At 44.0% G+C, this 22091-nt stretch overlaps 1 protein-coding gene across 1 annotated transcript in view; it reads right to left on the reverse strand.

Annotated features, from left to right (window-relative positions):
• The window catches only part of RAPGEF1 (Rap guanine nucleotide exchange factor 1), a 119412-nt gene extending 98722 nt beyond the window's left edge, over nt 1–20690 (reverse strand). Inside the window, exon 1 of the mRNA XM_074973832.1 lies at nt 20628–20690. Within this exon, the coding sequence (XP_074829933.1) occupies nt 20628–20652 (25 nt within the window). The 5' untranslated portion in view covers nt 20653–20690. The remainder of the gene's footprint in view (nt 1–20627) is intronic.
• Between the last annotated feature and the right edge of the window lie 1401 nt (nt 20691–22091).

The raw sequence follows: 22091 nt of genomic DNA on the forward strand, positions 1-22091 counted from the left end.
CCAATGTACATTGCCAAAGAGCCACAGTAATACGTCATCAGCGCCGCATCAGCTCCCCCCTCTCCCAGGGCCTCCCACCCACCAGCAGCCCCGCCAATCAGCACCTCCCCCTCCCTCCCTGCACTTCCTGATCAGCTGTTTCGTGGGGTGCAGGAGGCTGGCGGGGGGGGGAAAGAGAGGAGCGAGGGCATGGCAGGCTCAGGGGAGGGGGCGGGAAGGGGTCGAGTGGGGGCAAGGCCTGTGGCAGAGCCAGGGGTTGAGCAGTGAGCACCCCCCAGTACATTGGAAAGTTGGCTCCTGTAGCTCCAGCCCCGGAGTCAGTGCCTATACCAGGAGCTGCATATTAACTTCTGTAGCCACATGTTGGCCACCCCTGAGTTATGCCATAAAAACAACAGAAGTGAACAAAATGAGGGCAGAACTTAAACCCACAGTCCATTTTAATTCTCACTTTAAAGAGCCAGCACTTTCCACATGCAGAATAGGGCAGAATAAATCGTCACACAGTGCTCTCAAAATGTAATGCTCTACATAAGTGCTAAGCAGTAGAGTTTTATTTATTTATTTGCATCCTGCTTCGGGAAATGAACTGTATTAAAGGAAACTGGATCTGTTTCTTTAAATAAGTATTTCACTAGGACTACAAAATATATATATATCTACAGAACATACCTGCATTCATAGCCATATGATACAAGTTCTTATTCAACATCCTTTACACACAGCATCAGAGAAAGCCTTAAATTAAAAGAGAAAAGGCAAGTGCTAAGGTGTGATTTACAAAGACTGGAAAATCACTCCATGATTCAGAAGAAGATAGGGAGCAATACAAGGGTAAAAACAACCCACAGCTGTAGAGAACTGCAGGGTGGAAATAACTCAAAAGCACAGTTAGGAAAGTATTAAACTGGGCACCTGAATACACCAAGTATAAGTGAAACTGTTTTTGTTGTAACCATCTATTTTTGCATACCCAGCTTCCTGACACATTCATCTTTTGGAGCAAAACTGTCTATTCTTGGTTTCTTTGGAGAAAATTTTGCATTCTTGTTCTCTTGCTGTTAGGCAAAGTGAAAGTGCAGACCAACTGGCAGCGCTTTCACCACTGTGTCACCTAGATGGGGAAGTGGGTCCTGCGACCCAAGTACTCCTACTGCTGCTCAGAACTTCCCAAGCATCAGCATGACACTTACCCCATTCTCATGAGCTTCACAACTGCCCAGGGAGATGTGAATTGCAGAAGTGAAACTGAACAAAAGAATACTGTGACCAGCATCCTAAGCAGTGGAACTTTCTGTCTACGCACTGAGGAGGAAAGTGCTGCATTGGCTCTACCTAGGGTAAACCAAACAGGTTTTGTACCCTAGAATGAGTCCAGGGAGTGTCCAGACTAGCCTTTACAAAGGTTAACTACCTTGAGGTAAAACACATCAGGGTAGACAATCCCTTAGGATGTTTTCTTTGCAACCATAAAGACTAGAAACTTTTATTTAAAAATGAAAGCTAAATTTTTGGGAAAAAAATCAATGCCTTTATACTTGCCTCAGCTGAGTATATTTTTCCAAGTTCTACCTAAAATGCTACATTAGTTTACGTTAAAAGGCAGAGACAGGCATATCAGAATTCTGTACCCATTGTGTAGAATTACAACTGTTATTTTATATTTCAGTAGTATAACATTGTATCTTTCAATAAAAACTTCCAAGCAAGTAAAAATGTGAAAGCAGTTACAGATGTAGCTGTTTAATCATATTTTGTTGCTGATCAGCTAAGGCGGTATCACTTCCTATTGATATTAAGGCTTTCCCGAGATTTTTCATATGGTTTACTCATAACAAACTAGCTGCTTGGCAACTGTTGGAATTAGTGAGTAGCTTCCTGCCTTAAAATAATCTACATATTTCAGTGCAGAAGAGAATTTGGAAACCAGACTCTATTTAAACAATTTGCGATAGGTTTAAAGATATAAACTGGCCACATGCCAGCGGCACTCCCTTAAACAATGGTTACACCCGCTATACAGCTGAAAAAGAAATAGCTGAAAGGGAATACATTTTATACAAGTTCCCAGGGTAAAAAACATCCTACAGGTGCCGGTCTGGGATTGATATTGTTCCAAATATAAAACTAATATTTTACTCTAAAAGAAAATTTCCTTCCCTGCCCCCAACAAATTCACATGAGAAAAATTCCTCCACTCTAAGCTCCCTCTTCTATCCATCTGATGTTTTATAAATAGAAAGAAATTCTAGCATTTTTTATAAAAAAAAATACAAAATACAATTGCTGCAGACCAATTTTAAAGCTTTGGTTGCAACTGCAAGTAGCATGCAATAAAGACGGTCTACCAGCTGTGGACAGTTGTGAAACTCTCAATGCTGATTTTACACTAAACACAAATATTTGCAATTTGTGCATCCTAGCAAGTCCCTGTACACAAAGGCCTTCTTGTATAGCAGTGCAGCTTACAATGCAGCCACAGTAGGACAGACTATCAGTACCAACATTATTGTTTTACTTTCATCTGTTGATTTACCCATTCCAACAACAGACTCTTTTCAGGAATAAGCGTTATAATACAGTATTGAAGTATTATTAGAAGTGTTATGATGGGTGAGTCAACAGATACAATACAAAAGCATTTCTAAGGACACAGTCACACTGGTTATTTTGTAAGCTGCTCTGTTACACAAAATGATGGCCTTCATGGACATGCGTTTGCTCATGCATTCCTTAACAATTCCTTTCTATATTTCAGTCTTGCCCTTTGCTGACCGCACAGCCAAATCTAAGCAAACACTTGTGTGTTGATATTTGTGCACAGATGGAAGACTAGATAAAGGGGGCACAGTCAACTTGATATTAGTCATTTAAAAAGGAAAAAAGTAAGTTAGTTTCAGGCACTGCATCTAATCCTGTGCTCCTCGGCCAATTGCTGTGGTTTTACACTCACAATTTCCTATTTTTGGAATGTTCTTTCTCCCATGGTGCTGGTGAACGACTCACACAAAACAACAGAGGAAAGTGACTCACTAAACAAGGGGAAGATGAGAATGACTATACACAAAGTGCTGTCAAATACATTAAGCAAAAACTGTATTTCCCTCTATTCTCCATCAACTCTAGTAATCTCAGGTGTTACATGTAAGAACAGTAAGTAAACATTTCTCAGGGAAGCAAATTTTTAAATTGCTGTTATCCCTTTAATTCAAAACCACACAAAATTAATCTTTTAAGAATGAAATTACCCATTCTGGGATTATCTGCTAATCAGTTTTGATCTCGAAACAGGTGCCGCATAGTTATAGCTAATTAAGAGTTCAATCCTGCAAAACTTTCAGCACCCCCAACTTTCAGTGAAGCCAGCGAAAGCTGACGGTGCTCAGCACCTTGTAGGATTAGGCCCTAAAGTTCATTTGACTGAAGCTCTTTCAGGAGAGCCCTGGCTATGTTAATGAATTGGCACCAGTGTACCTACAAACACCTAATGTAGACAAGTTGCACTGGCATGAGGCACCTGTCTGATATAGGAGCCGATTTGTACCTGGATGATCTTGGTATTGGGTTGGCTGAACTTTTAAGTAGCCCATGTGGGGTAAGGTGGAAGCACCTAAACCAGAGATGGGCAAACTATGGCCCACAGGCCACATCTGGCCCGGCCCCTGAGCTCCCAGCCGGGGAGGCTACCCCGGGCCCCTTCCCTGCTGTCCCCGCTCCCCCGCAGCCACGCCGCCGCACGAGCGGCACAGCTTGCGCCCGCCCACCTCCCAGGCTTTCCAACAAGCCTGTCCTGATGCTCTGAATGGCCTGGTAACGGGGTAGGGGAAGGGGGGGTCAGGAGGTCCCGGGGAGCAGTCAGGGGACTGGAGGTTCAGGGAGGGGGGCGGTCATGAGACAGGGAGCGGGCGGGTTGGATAGGGGGCGGGGTCCTGGGGGGGGCAGTTAGGGACGGGGGGGTCCCAGGACAAGAAGTGTGTGTGGGGGGTGGGTGGATGGGTCGGGGTCCCGGGGGGCCTGTCAGGGGGCAGGGGTGTGGATAGGGGTCGGGGTGGTCAGGGGACAAGGAGCAGGGGGGCTTAGATAGGAGGTGGGGTCCCGTGAGGGGGCAGTCAGGGGACAAGGAGCAGGGAGGTTGGATGCGTGGGAGGTTCTGAGGGTGGCAGTCAGGGTGTGGATAGGAGGCAGAGGCCAGGCTGTTTGGGGAGGCACAGCCTTCCCTACCCGGCCCTCCATACCGTTTTGCAATCCCGATGTGGCCCTTGGGCCAAAAAGTTTGCCCACCCCTGACCTAAGCTGATGCTGGCACCACCTTGTGGCAGGTGCCCAGTGCAGGAACTTGCTGATTTAGGTTCCAAATCCAAAAAGGTAACAAAGTGGCATCCCAAGGGCATCTCCTTGCAAGACTGGGGCATCGTTTGTAACCCCCTGGGGATAAATGCAAACCAAGGGCTATGGCACTACTCCGGGGGGGGGCTGCCCCTCCAATACACTTGATGTTGGTGCTGGCTGGGGAGGTCGAGGTCCTCAAAAAGGAGAGGGATGCTAGCGGACAAGTGGAGGCGCCTAGAGACTTTCCTAGTGTAATGATTGGCTCCTGCTGTGGTGGGAGCCCCCAAGAATTTGCAAAGGACCACTTGAGGACTGCACTTGGCTGTTCCCTGGAGAAGAACCTTGGATATAATTTGACTAAGAGATGTGACCTGGTTAAAACACATACCATGTGTCCTTGCCTTTTTCCACACAGTGAACACATCTAACACTCAACACAGAAACACTGCACTCACATGAGGCATGGTTTACACCAGTGCCGCTTACTTTGGTATGCTGCCAAATTAAGCAGCAACCATGTAAATCCTGCTTTATGCCAATGCAGCGCATCTACATTAGGATTTGTGCAGTGTGCATTTCCTTAATATCCACTGGGCATTAATTTAAAAGCGGGAGGGGGGGATGCCTCTCAAACTACGATGCAGATACTTTTTCACACCATGATTATACACAGCAAGATGGATAAAGCCCAGAAAGTATGAGAGAAAGAAGGACTAGGACGCCAATATTTCCCACAAAATACACATCTAGAAGGTGGTTGGCATTTCTCTTAAACGAAAATGCTGGGTCACAATCGTGACTACAATTCTACAAATGTATCGGTCACAGACAAGCGTGAAATGTGTGGTCAAGTGAATCAAATTTCTAACCATTGCAAGTCTTTCCCCTCCTACCTACTGCATCTCATTCTTCCGCCACAACCCTGCCTCATCTAGGAAAGCATTTTGTTGTCTGTAATCCACTCATTTCCTACGAAAGGTGTTAGTTTCATTCACTCACCCACGCTGTGTACAAACATGTAAATCATTAGCATTCCCATCTTGCAGAGTAGACAACCCCTCTCTGGAGGGATTTCACAATGAGACGGGCACTCCATTTGTAATGATCACTTTAAAAAAATATCCAGGCAGACAAATTGCCTCCCCCGTTTGGTCCAAGAGCCAAGACAATTACTGAAAGCCTGTGACTTGCTTCAGTAAACACAGCAATGTGATGATTCCAAACTGATCTGTCTTATTTTCTGTGTGGAGGACTATGTAAAAATGACAAAAATATTAAAAACCTCAACTGTATTTCCTCTGCCAAGCAAAATCTTGGAAGCTCTGGCCAAAACCACTTTTTTCACCCATCACATGGGTTGATTTTCCGGAGATTCTTCAGCTGGCAAGATCCAAACGGAGTGAAATTCACAACTCTAACTGTGAAGACCTGGGAAGCACAGGTCTTTTAAGTTCCTTCTGGGTTTTTAGAAGAGTCTAAGCATCATGGCCTACAACAGTCTTGACAGACAGAGAGACAAGGCAGGTAGGTCTGTCTTCTCTTTCCCTAACCAGCAAAGTGGCACCTTGTCTTCTCTAGCACCTTGTTTGTCCCAGTCAACAGCACAGTCAAAAACACCCTCCCAGAGGGCACGAAATGGTGAGACTGTGGGGGAGGAAGCACAAGAAACTGCACTGTGTACATTTAATAAGAAAGCAGAAACTTTTCTATCAGGTTTAATTTGTTTTACTCTGACAGTATTGACAAATGAGTAATGAAAACCTTGCTGCAGTCAAAGGCTCTTCTTCACAGCAGCACCAGCTAACCAACTGCAACCGCACCTACATCAATACCCAGGAATTTAAGAGACGGTGTCATTACGAGGGTTGGGGGGAAAGAAGTGAAACAGGAGTTTAAGACTGTTCACCCCAAAACAAAGATCTTTCTATGCCGTACCAACACAAAACAGCTCTTCCAGTTTCACATCGAAAACAAATCCATGGCATTTATACCATGGAGCACTAGCATTCCCACCACAGTGTCACATGATTATAGTGACAGGTTTCAGAGTAGCAGCCGTGTTAGTCTGTATTCGCAGAAAGAAAAGGAGTACTAGTGGCACCTTAGAAACTAACCATTTATTTGAGCATAAGCTTTTGTAAGCTTATGCTCAAATAAATTGTTTCGTCTCTAAGGTGCCACTAATACTCCTTTTCTTTCTATGATTATAGTGGTGGCTGAAACTTGGTAGATTAGACGGTCAAAAGCCTTCAGACATCACATACCTAATTTGAGAAGTATTCAATGAAAAAAGCAAACAAAAGTAAATAAGGATCAAGTTTGTTAGCTGTACATACCGGACACACTGGAATGCTGGTAACCCATGGGTGAATCTCATTTTGCAGTTATTCTCCATGGGCACCAGACTCTGTAACATACATCAGAATTTTCTACAAAGAATTACTGTTTTTCAGCAGCAATCTTAACAAAATTTGGGCACAGAGACTAGTTTCTCCTAAAACACGATTTCATTTGATGCAGGAAATGTTTTGAAGCTCAGTAGTGGAACGCTGACTGTCTGGGTGACCAAACATTAGTAATCTTGGATCATGTCACTTATAACAGCCATAAATACCCAGACAACTCAAGCAGTATTAAAACAACCATACCAGTGGTCAACCTAGCTTTCAAACACAGCTTTTCTTACTCTTATGCACCTCTGTACCCAGAGAACCTCAAGGTTTATAGATTCGTTAATCTGCTCAGCTGTCAGAAACAATTCTCTTGAACCTTCAAACAGAACAGAAGGAAGTATAAAATATATATTCAGGTCACTACTGTGCACATGGGCAAGGAGGTGGTAATGCTGGAGAATCGTCAGCTAAATATATTTTTCCTGTGTGGCTATATCTAGTAAAGAGCCACTAAGATCTAGATGGCTTATGCCAAGGATGCAAGTTAGACCAGACCAGTCTTTGGTCAGAATGATGAATTTTAATCCTTAACATCCTGGCATTTCCCAAGCTTCCAACCAAATGAAAACTTAGAGAAACGTGTACATACATATCACCTATTGTACATCTGCTGTCTCCAAGGAGGTAGTAAGTATTACTGTGAAATATTCTCATAAGAGTTAAGGTCTGGTGAACAAGGATGTAAATCAGGACAAAATCTAAGTGAAAGAGCTACCAATATACACATATAGAATTCAGATAATTGCTTTTACCTGAGTCCAAGATTACAAGAAAAAACATTCACCTAAGTGATTTTTTTTTCTTGTATTTTTCACTGCAGATTTTAAACAAACTCCCTTCTTAAAGAACTGTTAAGAGCACATTGGCCTGGCAGGCTTTTCCAAGATACTTCAGCTCTATATTTTAAGTGCAGCACATAACCCAATCTCTTAGAGCAGAGGTTCTTTTTCTTTCTGGAGCCTCCCCCCACACCACCATGAAACTCCATACTCGCCTGTGCCACAATACCTGGTTTTCTGCATATAAATCCAGGGACAGCATTAGGGGGTAGCAAGCAGGACAATTGCCTGGGGCACGAACTACATTGCTCAGGCTTCAGCTTCAACCCCAGGAGGCGGGGCTCAGGGACCTGGGCTTCAGCCCCATGTGGTGGGGCTTCGGCTTTCTGCCCTGGGCCCCAGAGAGTCTAATGCTGGCCCTGCTTGGAGGCTCCTCCTAAACCTGCTCAAGAGGGCCCCAGACCCCTGGTTGAGAACTACTGTCTTAGAGGACATGGATGAGACTGATGACACACACACACTATTTGCCAGTGATATAGTAACCTTTCAGTCTGGTGTTGAGTCATCCCTTGCTGATGGAGGGGGATATTTTGTTTCTCCTTAGTCTGAACAGCACAAGGGAGATGACAGTTTGTGTAAATACTAACCACACTGACACTGAGCAAACGCTTTGCTGCCCATAGGTTTTGCTTTAGCTGTCTCTGTAGCAATTTGCATACAACACAGTTTTGTTCGGGGTTCTTTTTGGTCTTCTCCACATTTTTTTTCCTCCCCTAGAAAGTCAGGTAACAACACTTACAGTAGTCACCACACTCAAGCAGCACTGTGTTTTTCTTTGTGCCAAAAGAAATATAATGCAAGCCAAACTGTGAGAGGCAGAAATAGAGGAATGTCCTGACCATTTCCAGTTTAGCCAGACAAGTGCGTAGCAAGTGGTATGCTAAATTAACTTGTTCACACTAATTATTACTATGTTAGTAAGAAACCATAGCCCCAAGGAATCATTAAAACCTACAACTACACCTACAACCCACAGGACACCAAGGACAGAAATAGGTGACTAATGAAGACTAAACCCTCAAGTTACAGCTCAAAAGCTTTCCCATTCCACTTACTCTATTCGGGTTCTTATACTGACCAGGCCAATCAGTATGGTATCTGAGCCCCACTTAAGCCAGTTTCATTGAAACAATACTGAATCCTCATTTCAGACATACCTGCCTTGCCAATCTATTTGAAAATGTTTCAACATAGGAAAAAATAGCTAAATTTTATAGCTAAATAGCCAGAGAATAGCTGTATAGCTAAATAGCCAGAGAAACAGAGGTCTTATTCAACCAATTTAAGTCAGAAGAAAACATAATTGGCCAAATCCTACAAGCCTTAGATGGCAAAGCACCCATTGATCTTAATGGGAGTTTTGCCTGAGCAAGAACGGCAAGATTTGGCCCAATAGCTCAAAGGTAGTCTCATAGTAATCGTCATACATCAGCCCTCAATTGCTCTTTGCTGTTATTGACATTTTCCGCCTCACTCCTTGTAAGTATTATTAAGCACATGATCTCAGTAAGCTATTGTTTCTTAATTTATGTTTCTGTTAGTTTGTTTTATTTATTTTGGATTCTATGGCATTTCTGAACAAAAATTGCTGGAAAGTTTCCAAAGAATCTCAAATGTGATCCAATCACTCAGAAAATGTTTCTGCTAGAGGCCCGTCTGTTGAACAGCTGGGTTGCTGCTAGCCTCAAGTGTTGAATTTTGCTGCTGTAGGAGAATTTGATGACCCATCCCCCCAGGAAAAAATTCTGACAATTTTAGGAATCTGACAGGCTCTGGGAATTTTTAGACTGAAGACCCTGCATATATATATCTGGATATTTCAGACCTGGTCTACACACAAAGTTGTACCAGTCTAACTAAGGCTAGGTACACATTACAGCTTAGGCCAATATAAGTTATGCCCCCTGAGCAATGTAAATTACACCGATCTAAGCACCAATTTGGACAGCGCTATGCCAGTGGGAGAGCTTCTCCCATTGTCATTAGATTAAAACATCTGCACTAGCAGTGGTACAGTGGCACAGTTGAACTGCTATAAGCTCTGTAGTGTAGCCATAGCCTAAGGGTGGGATTTTACACCCATTTAGTTAAATTGGTGTAATTTTGTCCATGGATGCTGTTGAATCAATTTAAACCTGGTTTACATCAGTTCACCTTGTATCAGTAAATTTACAGGCACAAGGTAAATCAACAGAACCAATTTTAAACTGACGTAAGTGTGCCCACAGAGGAATGACTTTACCTGGGGAATAAGGAGGAGCTGATGAGCTTCCAAGAACCTATATCCACCCAAATCTTCGTAGGCTTGTCTATATACAGAAATTGCACCAGTTTAAAAAACAATTTAAATTAAAGCAGTGCAACTCCATGTGGACATTCTCATATTTGTTTAAAACTGGTTATGATTGGGTTTATTTCACACCTGTGAATTTACCAATGCAAGGTAAACCAATTTAAATCAGGTTTAACCTGATTTAAGAGTGTCCACACAAAGCTGCACCACTTTAACTAAACAAGTATAAAAATCACACGTTTAGTTAAACTGGTGCAGCTGTGTTTAGTCCAAGCCTTCACAAACAAAAACATAGGAGGAAAATATTTGAAACATATTACATATAAGCAGGCTTCTCTCTGAACACATAACAATGAAAGTTTTCCACAAGGAGTCAGTGCTTCTTTAAAGGGGCACTGTCAGCTTGAATATTTTGAAATTGAATAATTAAAAAAAAAAATCCGTTCTGATAGAGCATCTGTTTTAAACCGTGCTTCTTGAAATGTTTCTTAAATTCCTTTAAAATACTTTATAAGGGTTCTTCCGTTTCCCTGGGCATCATTAATGCATTTTTTCAGAAAGATGAAAACTTAAGATTGATTAAACATGCACACACAAAAAAAGGAGGGGGAGCTTTATGTAATTTCAGTGTAAACAGTCTGGTACAATGAAATCAACCGAACCTGTGAGAACTCAACACTGCCAGGGATCAAAACCAAAGTGTGCAAACTACATGAAGATGTAGAGGAAGCTGCCTGCATCGTGCCACACCACATACTCCATAATCCATTACATTTATCTGCACCGTAGCTCTGTTAAGTCCACAAAGTCCCCCAAATGACAAACTCTGGCTAATGTTGGTGTAACTCCAATAAAAAGGCACAGTCATCACTTCGGCAGACTTTTGTATTTCAAATATATTGTGCTACTAGCCAAAGTCCACATTTAAGAACACTGAAAGGATTCACAGAACACTATCATCTGGACTTGGTAGGAATGCACTGCAAAACCAGAGCTAAAATATTGATCTTGCCCTAAGCCCTTTATTGCATGACACTTATGTTCAGGAAACTTTCTAAATATGGAGTACATTCCTCAGGTTATTTTAACACCACTTGTACAGCAGGGACTGGGTGGTTCGGTAGATTAGAAGACTCATCAGAAAAAAGTCCTAAAAGACTGGAGGATAAAACCACATATGCCACACAATGTAAAGGCAGTATTAAGAATCAGGCTGATGAGTAAATAAGATGATATTGTTCACAAACTAGAGGTTAACAGCCGTAAAACCACACATTAGGTGCATTGGTCAAATTCTATAATGATACATGTTACTTTCTCAAACATTCAAGACTGCAGCATCCAGTCACTAACTTTACAAGCTACATGTGTTATGTATGTTTCAGAAACACATTCACATGACAAAAACTTAAGATTTAACCCCCTGCGTACATGTATGAAATAAGTTAAAAATGTCTCAACTGTGGAGAAATTTGAATCCCTTATATACTATTTGAAAGGCATTTTGAAATAAATTACCAAAATAATTGAAACAGGAGTAATTATATTGTGTTATTTTGACAAATAAAATATGCAGAATTTTTAGGCACAGAATTCCCCAGGAGTATTAAATCCACTCACTGCAGGACTTGAGTTCCATTTCTATCTGGAGACATGAGGAGTATCTCATCTATAGTCTTTCAAAAAGGTCCTATCTACAATACAAAATGGAATGTGCTTTCCCATGCTGGGGTACAATCATATTGTAACATGGTCTCCTTCAATGGGAGTACTTTGTAGAGAAGACAGGCCCTTAGTATTTCTCCCTTAACATAATAATGCACGAGTGTTTCATCAGTTGCACCTGCAGCACTACCAGAGCCCTGACCTGGATCACATAATGTATGACAGTTTCAGAGCATTGGGAAACCCCTAACATGCATGAGCATAGATCCTATTCCTGGGAAAATAAAGCAAGATGCTGGAAAATGTTGGTCTGCTAGAGTATCATGAGTCTAAACCCCTGCACCATGCCCTGCCCTCTCCTAGGTCACCCACATTGAACTGACCATCCTCCTTGGTAGTTAAGGGGAAATAAAAAGGTGAAAGAAACATGCAAATAGGAAGCTGCCCAAGACAGAGACAATTCTGACAGTTTAGCTGCTTATAGGTCAGATACCATAATACTTGAAGTCACTTAGCTAGATTTGACATAGCATGAAGTCACAATGTAAAACTGATTCTCCCACACATATTATATGTCAGAGTTCCCATGATACTAGAGTCAATGAATGTTCAGATACAGACTATTAATGCTCCCTTTCCTGAACATCTGTTACACTTCCCTGTCCCCATCCACTTCTACCTGGAAACACTACCTCCCAAGGTCCAGCAAAGAACAGTGGCAGCAGTGGCAACAACCATGAATGGATTTAACATCAAGGGATAATGTTAACAATGAGGGGCTGTCTGAGTGAACTACAATACAATACAGAGGAACTGGAATTCATCTCCTCTACGGGGAGGCTTCATGTGCTGGGTGAGGACAGTACTGCTGTCTCAAGTAAATGAAATCTTGTGTAGACGCATTTTTCTATAGGCATAAACTACAAATAGTGTTCAGAAATATCTTTTAAGAGTACGGACTGCAGCACTGGTATTTCAGGAGTAAAGTTGCCAGGCTGCAGTAAAATGGCAGTTTGTATGGCAGTACTGGAGAATGTTCCTGGGGCAGCATGCTCCCAACTGTGAAAATCCCATTTTACCTATAACAGATGACACAGAAAACTTATATTTAGATGTAAATAAATATACATTCTGTCAGGAGTTCATGTATGCTCGATTCATCCCAGCAGTTCTGACCAGATCCACTATCACAGCACCAGACTGAAAAAAAAATCAAATTAATGGAACTGTCAGGCCAATTTATGCCCCAAAATTAGGTTCTATAAAATCAAGATTACACAAACTAGCATGAACAGAAACATTTCCATGGGGTTTTTGACATTTATTTTGTCTGCAATTGAAAATGTTTTTTTGTTTGTTTGTTTTTTTTAAAGGAAATAACATTCTCCTACAATATTTCCAACCCAAATGTTAAAGGATCCTGCTAATATACAGAAACTAGAAACAGAGAGTGACTAGAAGCTGATTAGTCTATTATTTTCATTGTCTGAGATGAAGTTCAAAAAGTAGTGAAGCATCAATAGTTACAGTCAATGTTTGAAACAGAATGGAGAGAAAATGAAGGACCATCATATCGAGTATGGAAAGCTGTATGAATAGAATGCGTCTTGTGCCTTCATAGGACTTTTTACTAGAAGTAGGCTCTGCTGGAACTGGTCTGGAAGACCAGACACTCTGTAATACTACATAGCTGGCTACCACCTTAGAGTCTCAGCTACACAGAGACTGGTGATGAGTGTCAGTGCCACCACTTTTGGATGACAGTCAAATACTGTCACTATGTCTCACACACTGCCATTGTTGCGATGGCTTAATCATGGTATTGTTTACTGATGTAACTAGAGCAACCTGAGCTGAACAGACCAACCAGATTTGAGCCTGAAAACTCACTGCTGATACAAGAACAGCTGGCCTGATTTAACCAAACCAGGAGCTAAGAAAGAGTCCGCAGAAAAATCTAATCACAGACAAAAGGGAGAAGGGTGTCCTAAAGCACTTGGGAACCCCCTTTCATGGTATTACATTATTGCCCAGAGGTCCCAAACAGAACTGCAGCCTATTGTGCTAGCCACCATGCAGACAGAAGGTAGGAGACAACAGTCCCTGTCTTGAAAAGCTTAGGACTGGTCTATGCACAGTTTTTACTCCCAGTATAACTATTTCTCTCAGGGGTGCGATTTTGTACAGAAAGAGTTATATCAATACAGCACCAGCACAGTGGGGTTCTGGTCCATGACTTGGGCTCTTGGGGCTACAGTAATACAAGTAATAACAACAACATCATCATCATCATGGATGCAGTTATACCGGTATAAAGCTGCTTTATCCCACTATAGCTTATTCCCCTTCCTGCCTAGGAATAAGCTATACCAATAGAAGTACCTTTACATTGGTATAACTGCATCCACACTTGGGGGTTTGTACCGGTCCAACTATATCAGTACACTTAAAGCGGTGCAACTTGTGTGTGTAAACAAGGCCTTAGAGTCTGAATTTTACAGGACAGGTATAAAACAATCAAAAGCTGCCAATGTTCAAAAGGTAAAGGAAATATTAAAGCACTGAATTACGAACTAAACTACTTTCAGTAGGAAAACCATTTGCTGCCGATGTTTGAGAAGCTGAGAAATCCCTTTGCTTGCATGTCTGTGGAGGTTTTTTGTAGCTAATGCAAAGCCAGCATGGAAGTGCACTGGCTATTTAAATGAAAAGATTCATTTCAGTACCAGGCAACAGTGCATATAAGAGGTCAATGGGATTTAACTTCTTTGCAAATTGGCACTGGCTCTACTACTGCCGAAACTCATGAGCATTAGCTTCTGAAAAAAACCCTATGGGTAATTGGCTAGGGGAAAATGGAACAAATTAAGGCCTCTGCATTTATCCTAACTATGTAAGATAGTCAACGGGGGAAAAATGAAGACTATTAAGTCACCTTGCCTGTGGCTATCACATGTAATTTATTAGCTTCTCGCGTACATGGAAACTGCATGGTTTCTGGTGTTTTATCTGGCACAGAACAACAGTGATGTGTTCCATCATTTCACCTTCATTGCTGTACAAGGATGTTTTAATTAGTTCCGTCTGCCACCTTTCAATAGCAGTAGAGGGGAACATCGATGAATCCGCTGGAACATGAATAGGCAATGAGAGCTTTGGATTCAGTCTGATTAGCCACTGGATGCCATTCCTACTGCCAGATAATAAAATACAAACATTTCTCTGGCTGTGAATAAAGAGCTTCTTTAAAACAAAATTCAGAAATGGATCAGGTTTTACACTCACCTCTGCTTTACAATACCACCATTAGCACAGCTGCAGTTAAGATGCTGCGAGATTCTCTGTAAGCCCTCATTTTTTAGCAGGTTATAAGTAAACTGTAAAAATTCATTTTGCCACTTCTGTATACAGATTCTCAGCTCAGAAGCAAATGTTACACATTAAAGAGATAATACACAGGGCAAGTTATCGTTTCCTCTCAGTTTTTAGGCTCTTTCCTAACTTCCATATACAAAGATGATCCAATACCATTGGAAATAGCATGAGGTGCACCTACTAATGCAATAGACATAGTAGTCACTAGTGTACTGATGGAAGTACCAACTGCAACTCAAAGCTTTTAAATGAAAAACTGAAGCCCCAAGGAAACCTATAGCATAGCCACAGCTTGAATCCCTAGCACCGGAGCAAATGTCTTCTTTCACTCATGCAACAGATTGTAACAACTCAAGCTGGTGCTGATAAATGACAAGTCTATTATAAATGGGGAATATTTTTGCAAATGAAGCTGTGGGCCTAGATGAGACAGATCTGTGCCGTGTTCTTGATCAAAAGTAAGCTTTCCATATTCTCTCTACTTGCCAGGAGGAGGAGAACAAGAGCCAGTGAGACCTACCGCAGGCACCTGTGGGATTACACCAAAAGATATATTTTTGGATTCACTGAAATTCAGTCTCACTTTGTTAGAGAACACAAAATGATTGCCCACACCCAGAAAATAAATTTAGCAATTGTTTCCAGTTTCAATTTTTTAGTTGACTAAGTCACAATCCAGCTGCCTCGCATTCCACTGGACTTCAGCTGTCTTTTTCCCCTGCCCACTCCTTTCTTATAACCATTATGAGCATCTCAATCATGCTCCAGTGAGCCCGCAGGCTACATTTTTTAACAGTGTAGTTTTGAAGCCATGCTGTTTTCAACACCCATCAAGCTTACACCCAACATCTTTAAAAAACGTGAAACACTCTTTGTACCAAGCTCTCTGGGAAGTGTCAAGTCATGATCTTTGCCTTGTATCTCTACAGCCTGACTCTACACACAACTAGGCAAGACTTTTGGATAGAAACTTAATTTTCAGTAAAATGTCTGTATGACGACAACATGGGAATGGAATTCAATGAAGATTGCAGGAGATGCTGAAAGTGTGAGTACTGAAAGATACCAACTGATCAGCCTTCCTGACAATGAACTGAGTCCATACAAGGATGCAGGCAGTGGAGAGCGTTTAATCTCCAGTTTCCAGGTCAAGACATTTCATCAGAAGATTATTACTTTGTTCGAAAGCCACTAATCTGGAAAAGGGACATTATGTCGGTCAAATGCAGAACTTCTAATTAACTTGAAAGTCTTCCTTCATATCTGAGAACTTGGTACAGTGGTGGAAACAGAGACAGACATCTGCCCAATAAATCACCTAAATACAATTCAGTACAATGCGGAAGGGACTGTGGAAGACTATATTGATATGAAAATAAGGAGTCAACATGGGATAATTTCCAGATTCATTGAATGATGAAGATATGACTAAAGGTAGAAGAGTCCTTGATAGTTTTGACTTTACTTTTCAAATTATCTAACAGGCAAAAACTAACGTACTGAGAAATTTCATAATACTCCACCATTCAAATATGCACAATTCAACACGTCACAAGTCAATGTGAAAGACTCTGGCTGAACAATAAAGTTCCCATCAGGATGTATAAATTCTTGCCAGTTGCATTGTGTTATGTCTTTTTATTTAACTATTTCCCATAAGAAAAGTTATCTTGGTATTTCCTGTAGAAGTTTATGCTGACAGTTTAAACAGCAGGAGATTTTACAGCTTTACTGAACTAATTAAATATATAAGAAAGAGCTGAAGACAATGTTTGATGCCTTGGTCTTCTGTGAAAAAAATACCTGCAGTCGGCCACTGAGCTGAGCTGAAGTTTTCATGCCCACCAGACAACACAATGGCCACAAAGCAACTTGTATCGATACCCCAACAATTCGCTTCTGAAAAGACAGATGTATAGAGGGTGTTAAAGAGCTTCCTAAACAATGTTAAGGTTAAGAATTTAAGTATGCATGGAAGACAACAGTAACCTGGCATAAAGCTTCATTCAAACTATTGAAATCCATGTTTTCTAATAGAGAGACCATCAAATGGACCCTGTTCACAGGGGAATTTTTGATTTCTAGGCCAAGGTTTGATTGCGTTTTATTGCTTTCTCTTTTCCCATAGATTTGAAGGATGCAGGATAATTCAGCTCCCTGGAGTCTGTGATCCACCAGATAAGTAAGTTCACGAATTCATCCCTGGTAATGAACAAATGAAGCACAGTCTGCAGCTTTTTCATCTCTTTCACAGCAACCCCATTCTGGATTTTAGATCCAAGACTGCAACATTGCCACTTCACCCCATTGATCTAGTCACAGGGTCTGGAATGGTGGCGTTACATCGGGGATACTTGCAACAGACTTCATACAAATAAAAACTAAGGCAACCCTGAGAATTACTGTAACTATTCACCGAAAGTCAAGGTTAAAAGCTGCAAACACACAACCGGAGAAAGGAAGAGAAGATAATTTAATATATATTTCCAATCTGAAATGGAGAACATAGAGGATTGCTTTAAGGAAGTATTGGAGAGTTACCTGATTTGAGCCTAAGGGATGTGGGAAATCTAATGCCAGTAAATTGAATGTATCATCATACGCCGCATTGCCACATGGAACCCCATGATCCTATTTCATTCACTAGTGGTAGTGACAGACTCCAAACAGAGCCTTGTCCACTCTTCCTTGGCCAACCGGATGGCAGCTATTATCTATTATTGTTTCTTACTAAATTTTATTAAATGCTATAGCTTAATGGTTTCTGGGATAGATAACATCCTCTTATATCAGAGAGAAGCAGGACCCCTGCATACTGCCAAAGGTAAGATATGCTCTCTTTTTTTTCCAGCCAGACTGGATATATGTTCTCTCCCTCCCACTCAGTATGGATAGTTAGAAAGTCATTCAAAGCCTAAGCCAGCTTTGAAGATACACAGTATCATTCCTTACCAGGCAACTTCATTTATTTAATTTGCAACATAAATGGATCTACCGTATATTGGCATTCTCATAAGAATGTCTACAGTGAAAGATGTATACAAAGTGCAGGCTATAGCCCCCATGGCACCTGCTATATGGTTCTGTATTTCAGTGTATCTTTAATCTGCTATTGTACACTTTGCATTAGGGTAGGGATAAAATTTCTCTCCAATGTCACAGACTATGTTTATTAGGTGACAGTACTGATTAAACTTATGCTATTATAACACATACCCTCCCCACCCTCGGTACCATGAGGTAAATATTACTGAAGTGGCTGGCCCCTAAGTCTCCTGGTTTGACTTAGAAGTGGAGTTTCTATCAAAGAGTCTTTCCTTTGAGAAATGGAACTACACACACAGTTAAAGGACAATTTCACAGAGTTATGGTTTCCCTTACCGAGCAAACTGCCACAACAATATGCGTCTGATACAGACAATCTCCTGAATGTTTCTGTACAAAGTCTTCACCCACTGCATTCTCACAATTGTACACGCTACAGTACTTGCACAGGGCCAGGTCCTGAAAGATGCTCCACGCTCGTCAGTGGATGCTCAGCACGTTGCAAAGTCAGGCTCATAGCTTGCCTGGCATCTGCGTTTTACACAATATGGTTGGCCTCTGGCATAAACAGGTGCCAGTTCCTTTGGAGCTGACCCCATATCTATGCATGCTAACATTTTCAAATCTTACCTAGTTTATCTGGGATGAACAACAATGATATACTAATAAGCATTTTTAAAGTATATGAAGGATTCCAGAGTGTAGCATTTTGCTATAATGCTATGGGAGAAATCCTAGGGAAATTATGCATGGATTAATATATGATATTTCTGCAATCACATTTGTCCTATGATGCAATGCACACTAGTTAGACAGTAACTTAGTGCTGAGGCATGTCCCCAACCCTATGTACTGTATTTAAAAGATGGCTAGCAGGCTATTACATTCACTTATTCCTTGGGGCCGCTCCAGAACCATATCACAGGAAAATGCATTCCGATGCAAGACAGCTCAGAAGCCAGAACAAAATGAATCTGAATGATCAAAAACCAAAATCACTGCCACCAACTTTAGCTCCTTTGCTAAAAAGATACTGCCTAGCCAAAGGCTACTGAACGTGAATACTATACTCCTCACACACACACTCCCCTACTGTACCTTCCCTGCAGGAAACTGTCTAGCTATTCCTTAAAAAGAAAAACACAACTCTGATTTTTCTTGATAATTAAATGCAGCATAATTAAACTAAATACATTCACTGTTTAATTTGCAATACACTAATTGAATCTTTAAATATACCACTCACACTACATGGAAAAGCAGGGGGCATTCAGCCATCTCAAGTGTTAACTGAGAACCTGACATGATTTCCAGGAGTACAGAGACAATATGATTCATGTGTAAGTATTTTTCATTTATGTATCCACGTTTAGAACAGGAAGAGCATCTTCCTAACTGCTCATTGTACTGCAGTCACCCCAGCCTGACTCCAGAGCTTTGCAAAGAGGATAGGAAAAAGTGAGCAAGTTCTCCCTGAAATATGCCTACAGACTCATCTTTTCTCATCTGATTACCAACAACAGAAAAGTTTAGTAACTTACAATTAATTGTAGGTCACAAACTTCACAGTGCCACAGGTTTACAGACTGTTAAATTCAAATGACTGTAAAAGTGCCAGGGTGTGCAAAACAACAGAGAGACACAGAGAAATAGATTAGAAGATATTTATGAAATAGTCCTGACGTTCTCACCAGAGAGTAAGTGACTGAGTAATTCCATGATAACCAAAAACTCCTATGCTTAAACTCTGCACCCTTCACTTTTTTAAAAAAAAAAATCATCTTAATACAATTTTTAAATCTGTTCTTATCAGGTTCAGTAACCTTTTCTGGGACAGCCCTATACCAGCAGTACAGAAAAGAGATCTAGAGACCAAGGTAAATATCTTGCCAGGAGGGTGCTTTCAAAGGCACAAGCCACGCGGGGTTACTCTACGATGGGAGTGACCCACAACAAAAGGTAACAGAAGCAAGACACAGACCAGGGCCGTTAACCCCGGAGACCGCCGAGGGAGGGACGCAGCGTTGGGACAACAGCCCATTCGGCGGCGGGGCAGGCAGGGCTGAGCACGCCGAGATCTGACCCCTGACAGGAGACTTCCCACCGCCAGCTCGTCCCCCTGCCGGCCTGCGCGGCAAATACACAGCCCGCAGAAACACGAGCCCTAACCCGAGCGGACCACACCGCACTGCAGCCCCCGGCCCCTCGGACGCGGGGTCCCCAGCCCTGGCAGCTCCCCTCCCTGGCTCGCTGTCCCTTCGCCTCAGTCACGGCCAGCGGCTCCCCAAGGCTCGACCCCCGCCCCATCTCTCCTGCCCCCCGCGGGCTCCACCTCCCCCGCTGCCCCCCAGGGCCCGTCTCCCCTCACGGCGGGGGCGGGGGGGGTCCCCCAGCCTAGGACACCCGGCCCGGGCTCCATCCCTGCCCGTAAGGCCCCGGGCCGCCTCAGGAGGGCTCCGAGCCCCCGAGCCCGGCCAGCGACGGGGAGCAGCAGCGTGCGGGCCCGGTGGAAGCAGCCCGGCTGCCTCGGGGCAGGGGGAGCAGCGCCCGGCCTCCCCCGCCGCGGCCCCGGCCCCGGCCTTGCCTGCGCGCCCGCCAGCCCGCCAGCCCGCCCGCTCGCTCGCTCACCTGCTTTCTCGATCTTGCCGGACATGTCGGGGCCGCGCCGGGGGCCGGGGCCGGGCTCCGCGCGCCGACCCCAGGGCTCAGGCCCAGCCCAGCAGGAGCGAGCGGCCGGGGCGCCCTGCTCCGACCCGCCGCCGCCTGCTGCTGCTGCCGGCCGGGCTGGATCCGGCAGAGACACTGCGGCGGCCTGTAGGCTCCGCGGCGGCGGCGCAGCCACCCCCCGCCCTCCGCCGGGCCGGGAAGGGAAGGGAAGGGAAGCGACGGCCAGGCAGCCCGCTCGCACAGCGCGCCCTGCCGCCCGCCCGGGGCACGGCAGCGCCGGGGAGAGGCCCCCGTACCTAGGCGCCACTAACCTGGGGCGAGCCCCTCACACCGGGGGGGACTAACCCGGGGAGAGCCTCTGACACCGGGGGCCACTAACCCGGGGAGAGCCTCTGACGGGGGGGAGACACTAACCTGGGGAGAGCCCCTCACACCGGGGAGGGGGGGACACTAACCCGGGGAGAGCCCCTCACAGCGGGGGGGGCCACTAACCCGGGGAGAGCCCCTGACACCCGGGGGCCACTAACCCGGGGAGAGCCTCTGACGGGGGGGAGACACTAACCTGGGGAGAGCCCCTCACACCGGGGAGGGGGGGACACTAACCCGGGGAGAGCCCCTCACAGCGGGGGGGGCCACTAACCCGGGGAGAGCCCCTGACACCCGGGGGCCACTAACCCGGGGAGAGCCTCTGACACTGGGGGCCACTAACCTGGGGAGAGCCCCTGACACCCGGGAGGCACTAACCCATGGAGAGCCCCTGACACCTGGAGAGAGCCCCCCAATACCCTGTGGACACTAACCCGGGGAGAGCCCCCAACACCTGTGGGGCACTAACCTAGGGGGAACCCCTGACACCCAGGGGCACTAACTTAGGGAGAGCCCCTGACAGCTGGTGAGAGACCCCCAATACCCAGAGGGCACTAACCCAGGAGAGCCCTTGACACCAGGGAGAGCGCCCCTAACACCCAGGGAGAGTCCCCCTGACATCTGGGGGCACTAACCTGGGGAGAGGCCCCCCCAACATCTGGGCACAGTAGGCATTAATCTCAGGGAGAGACCCCTTAAGAACCAGGCTGGGGGGGGGGGGCATTAACCCCGGGGAGAGACCTCGTGCCAGGCAGGCACTAACCCCAGGGAGAGATCCCCTGACAATGGATTAGGGAGGGATTAACCCCCAGTGGAGAGCCCCCAACAGACCTGTATGCAGTATTGCCAATCATTCAAAAATCCTGAGGCCAAAACTCAAAATTCATGAGATTTTAAACAAATGTTGGGTTCTTTTTATTTACCTCCTGGTTTCTGAGCCTTTAGGATGCACATGCTTCATATTTTCCAGCTTTTCTCTCCAACCCTGAGGGCTAGATTGATTTATACCCACTAAGGGGCTGGGCAGTGACATCTAGGATATTCTGAAAAGTAAGATGT

Source organism: Natator depressus, chromosome 16, assembly GCF_965152275.1.
Source record: "Natator depressus isolate rNatDep1 chromosome 16, rNatDep2.hap1, whole genome shotgun sequence".
Taxonomy (NCBI): Eukaryota; Metazoa; Chordata; order Testudines; family Cheloniidae; genus Natator; species Natator depressus.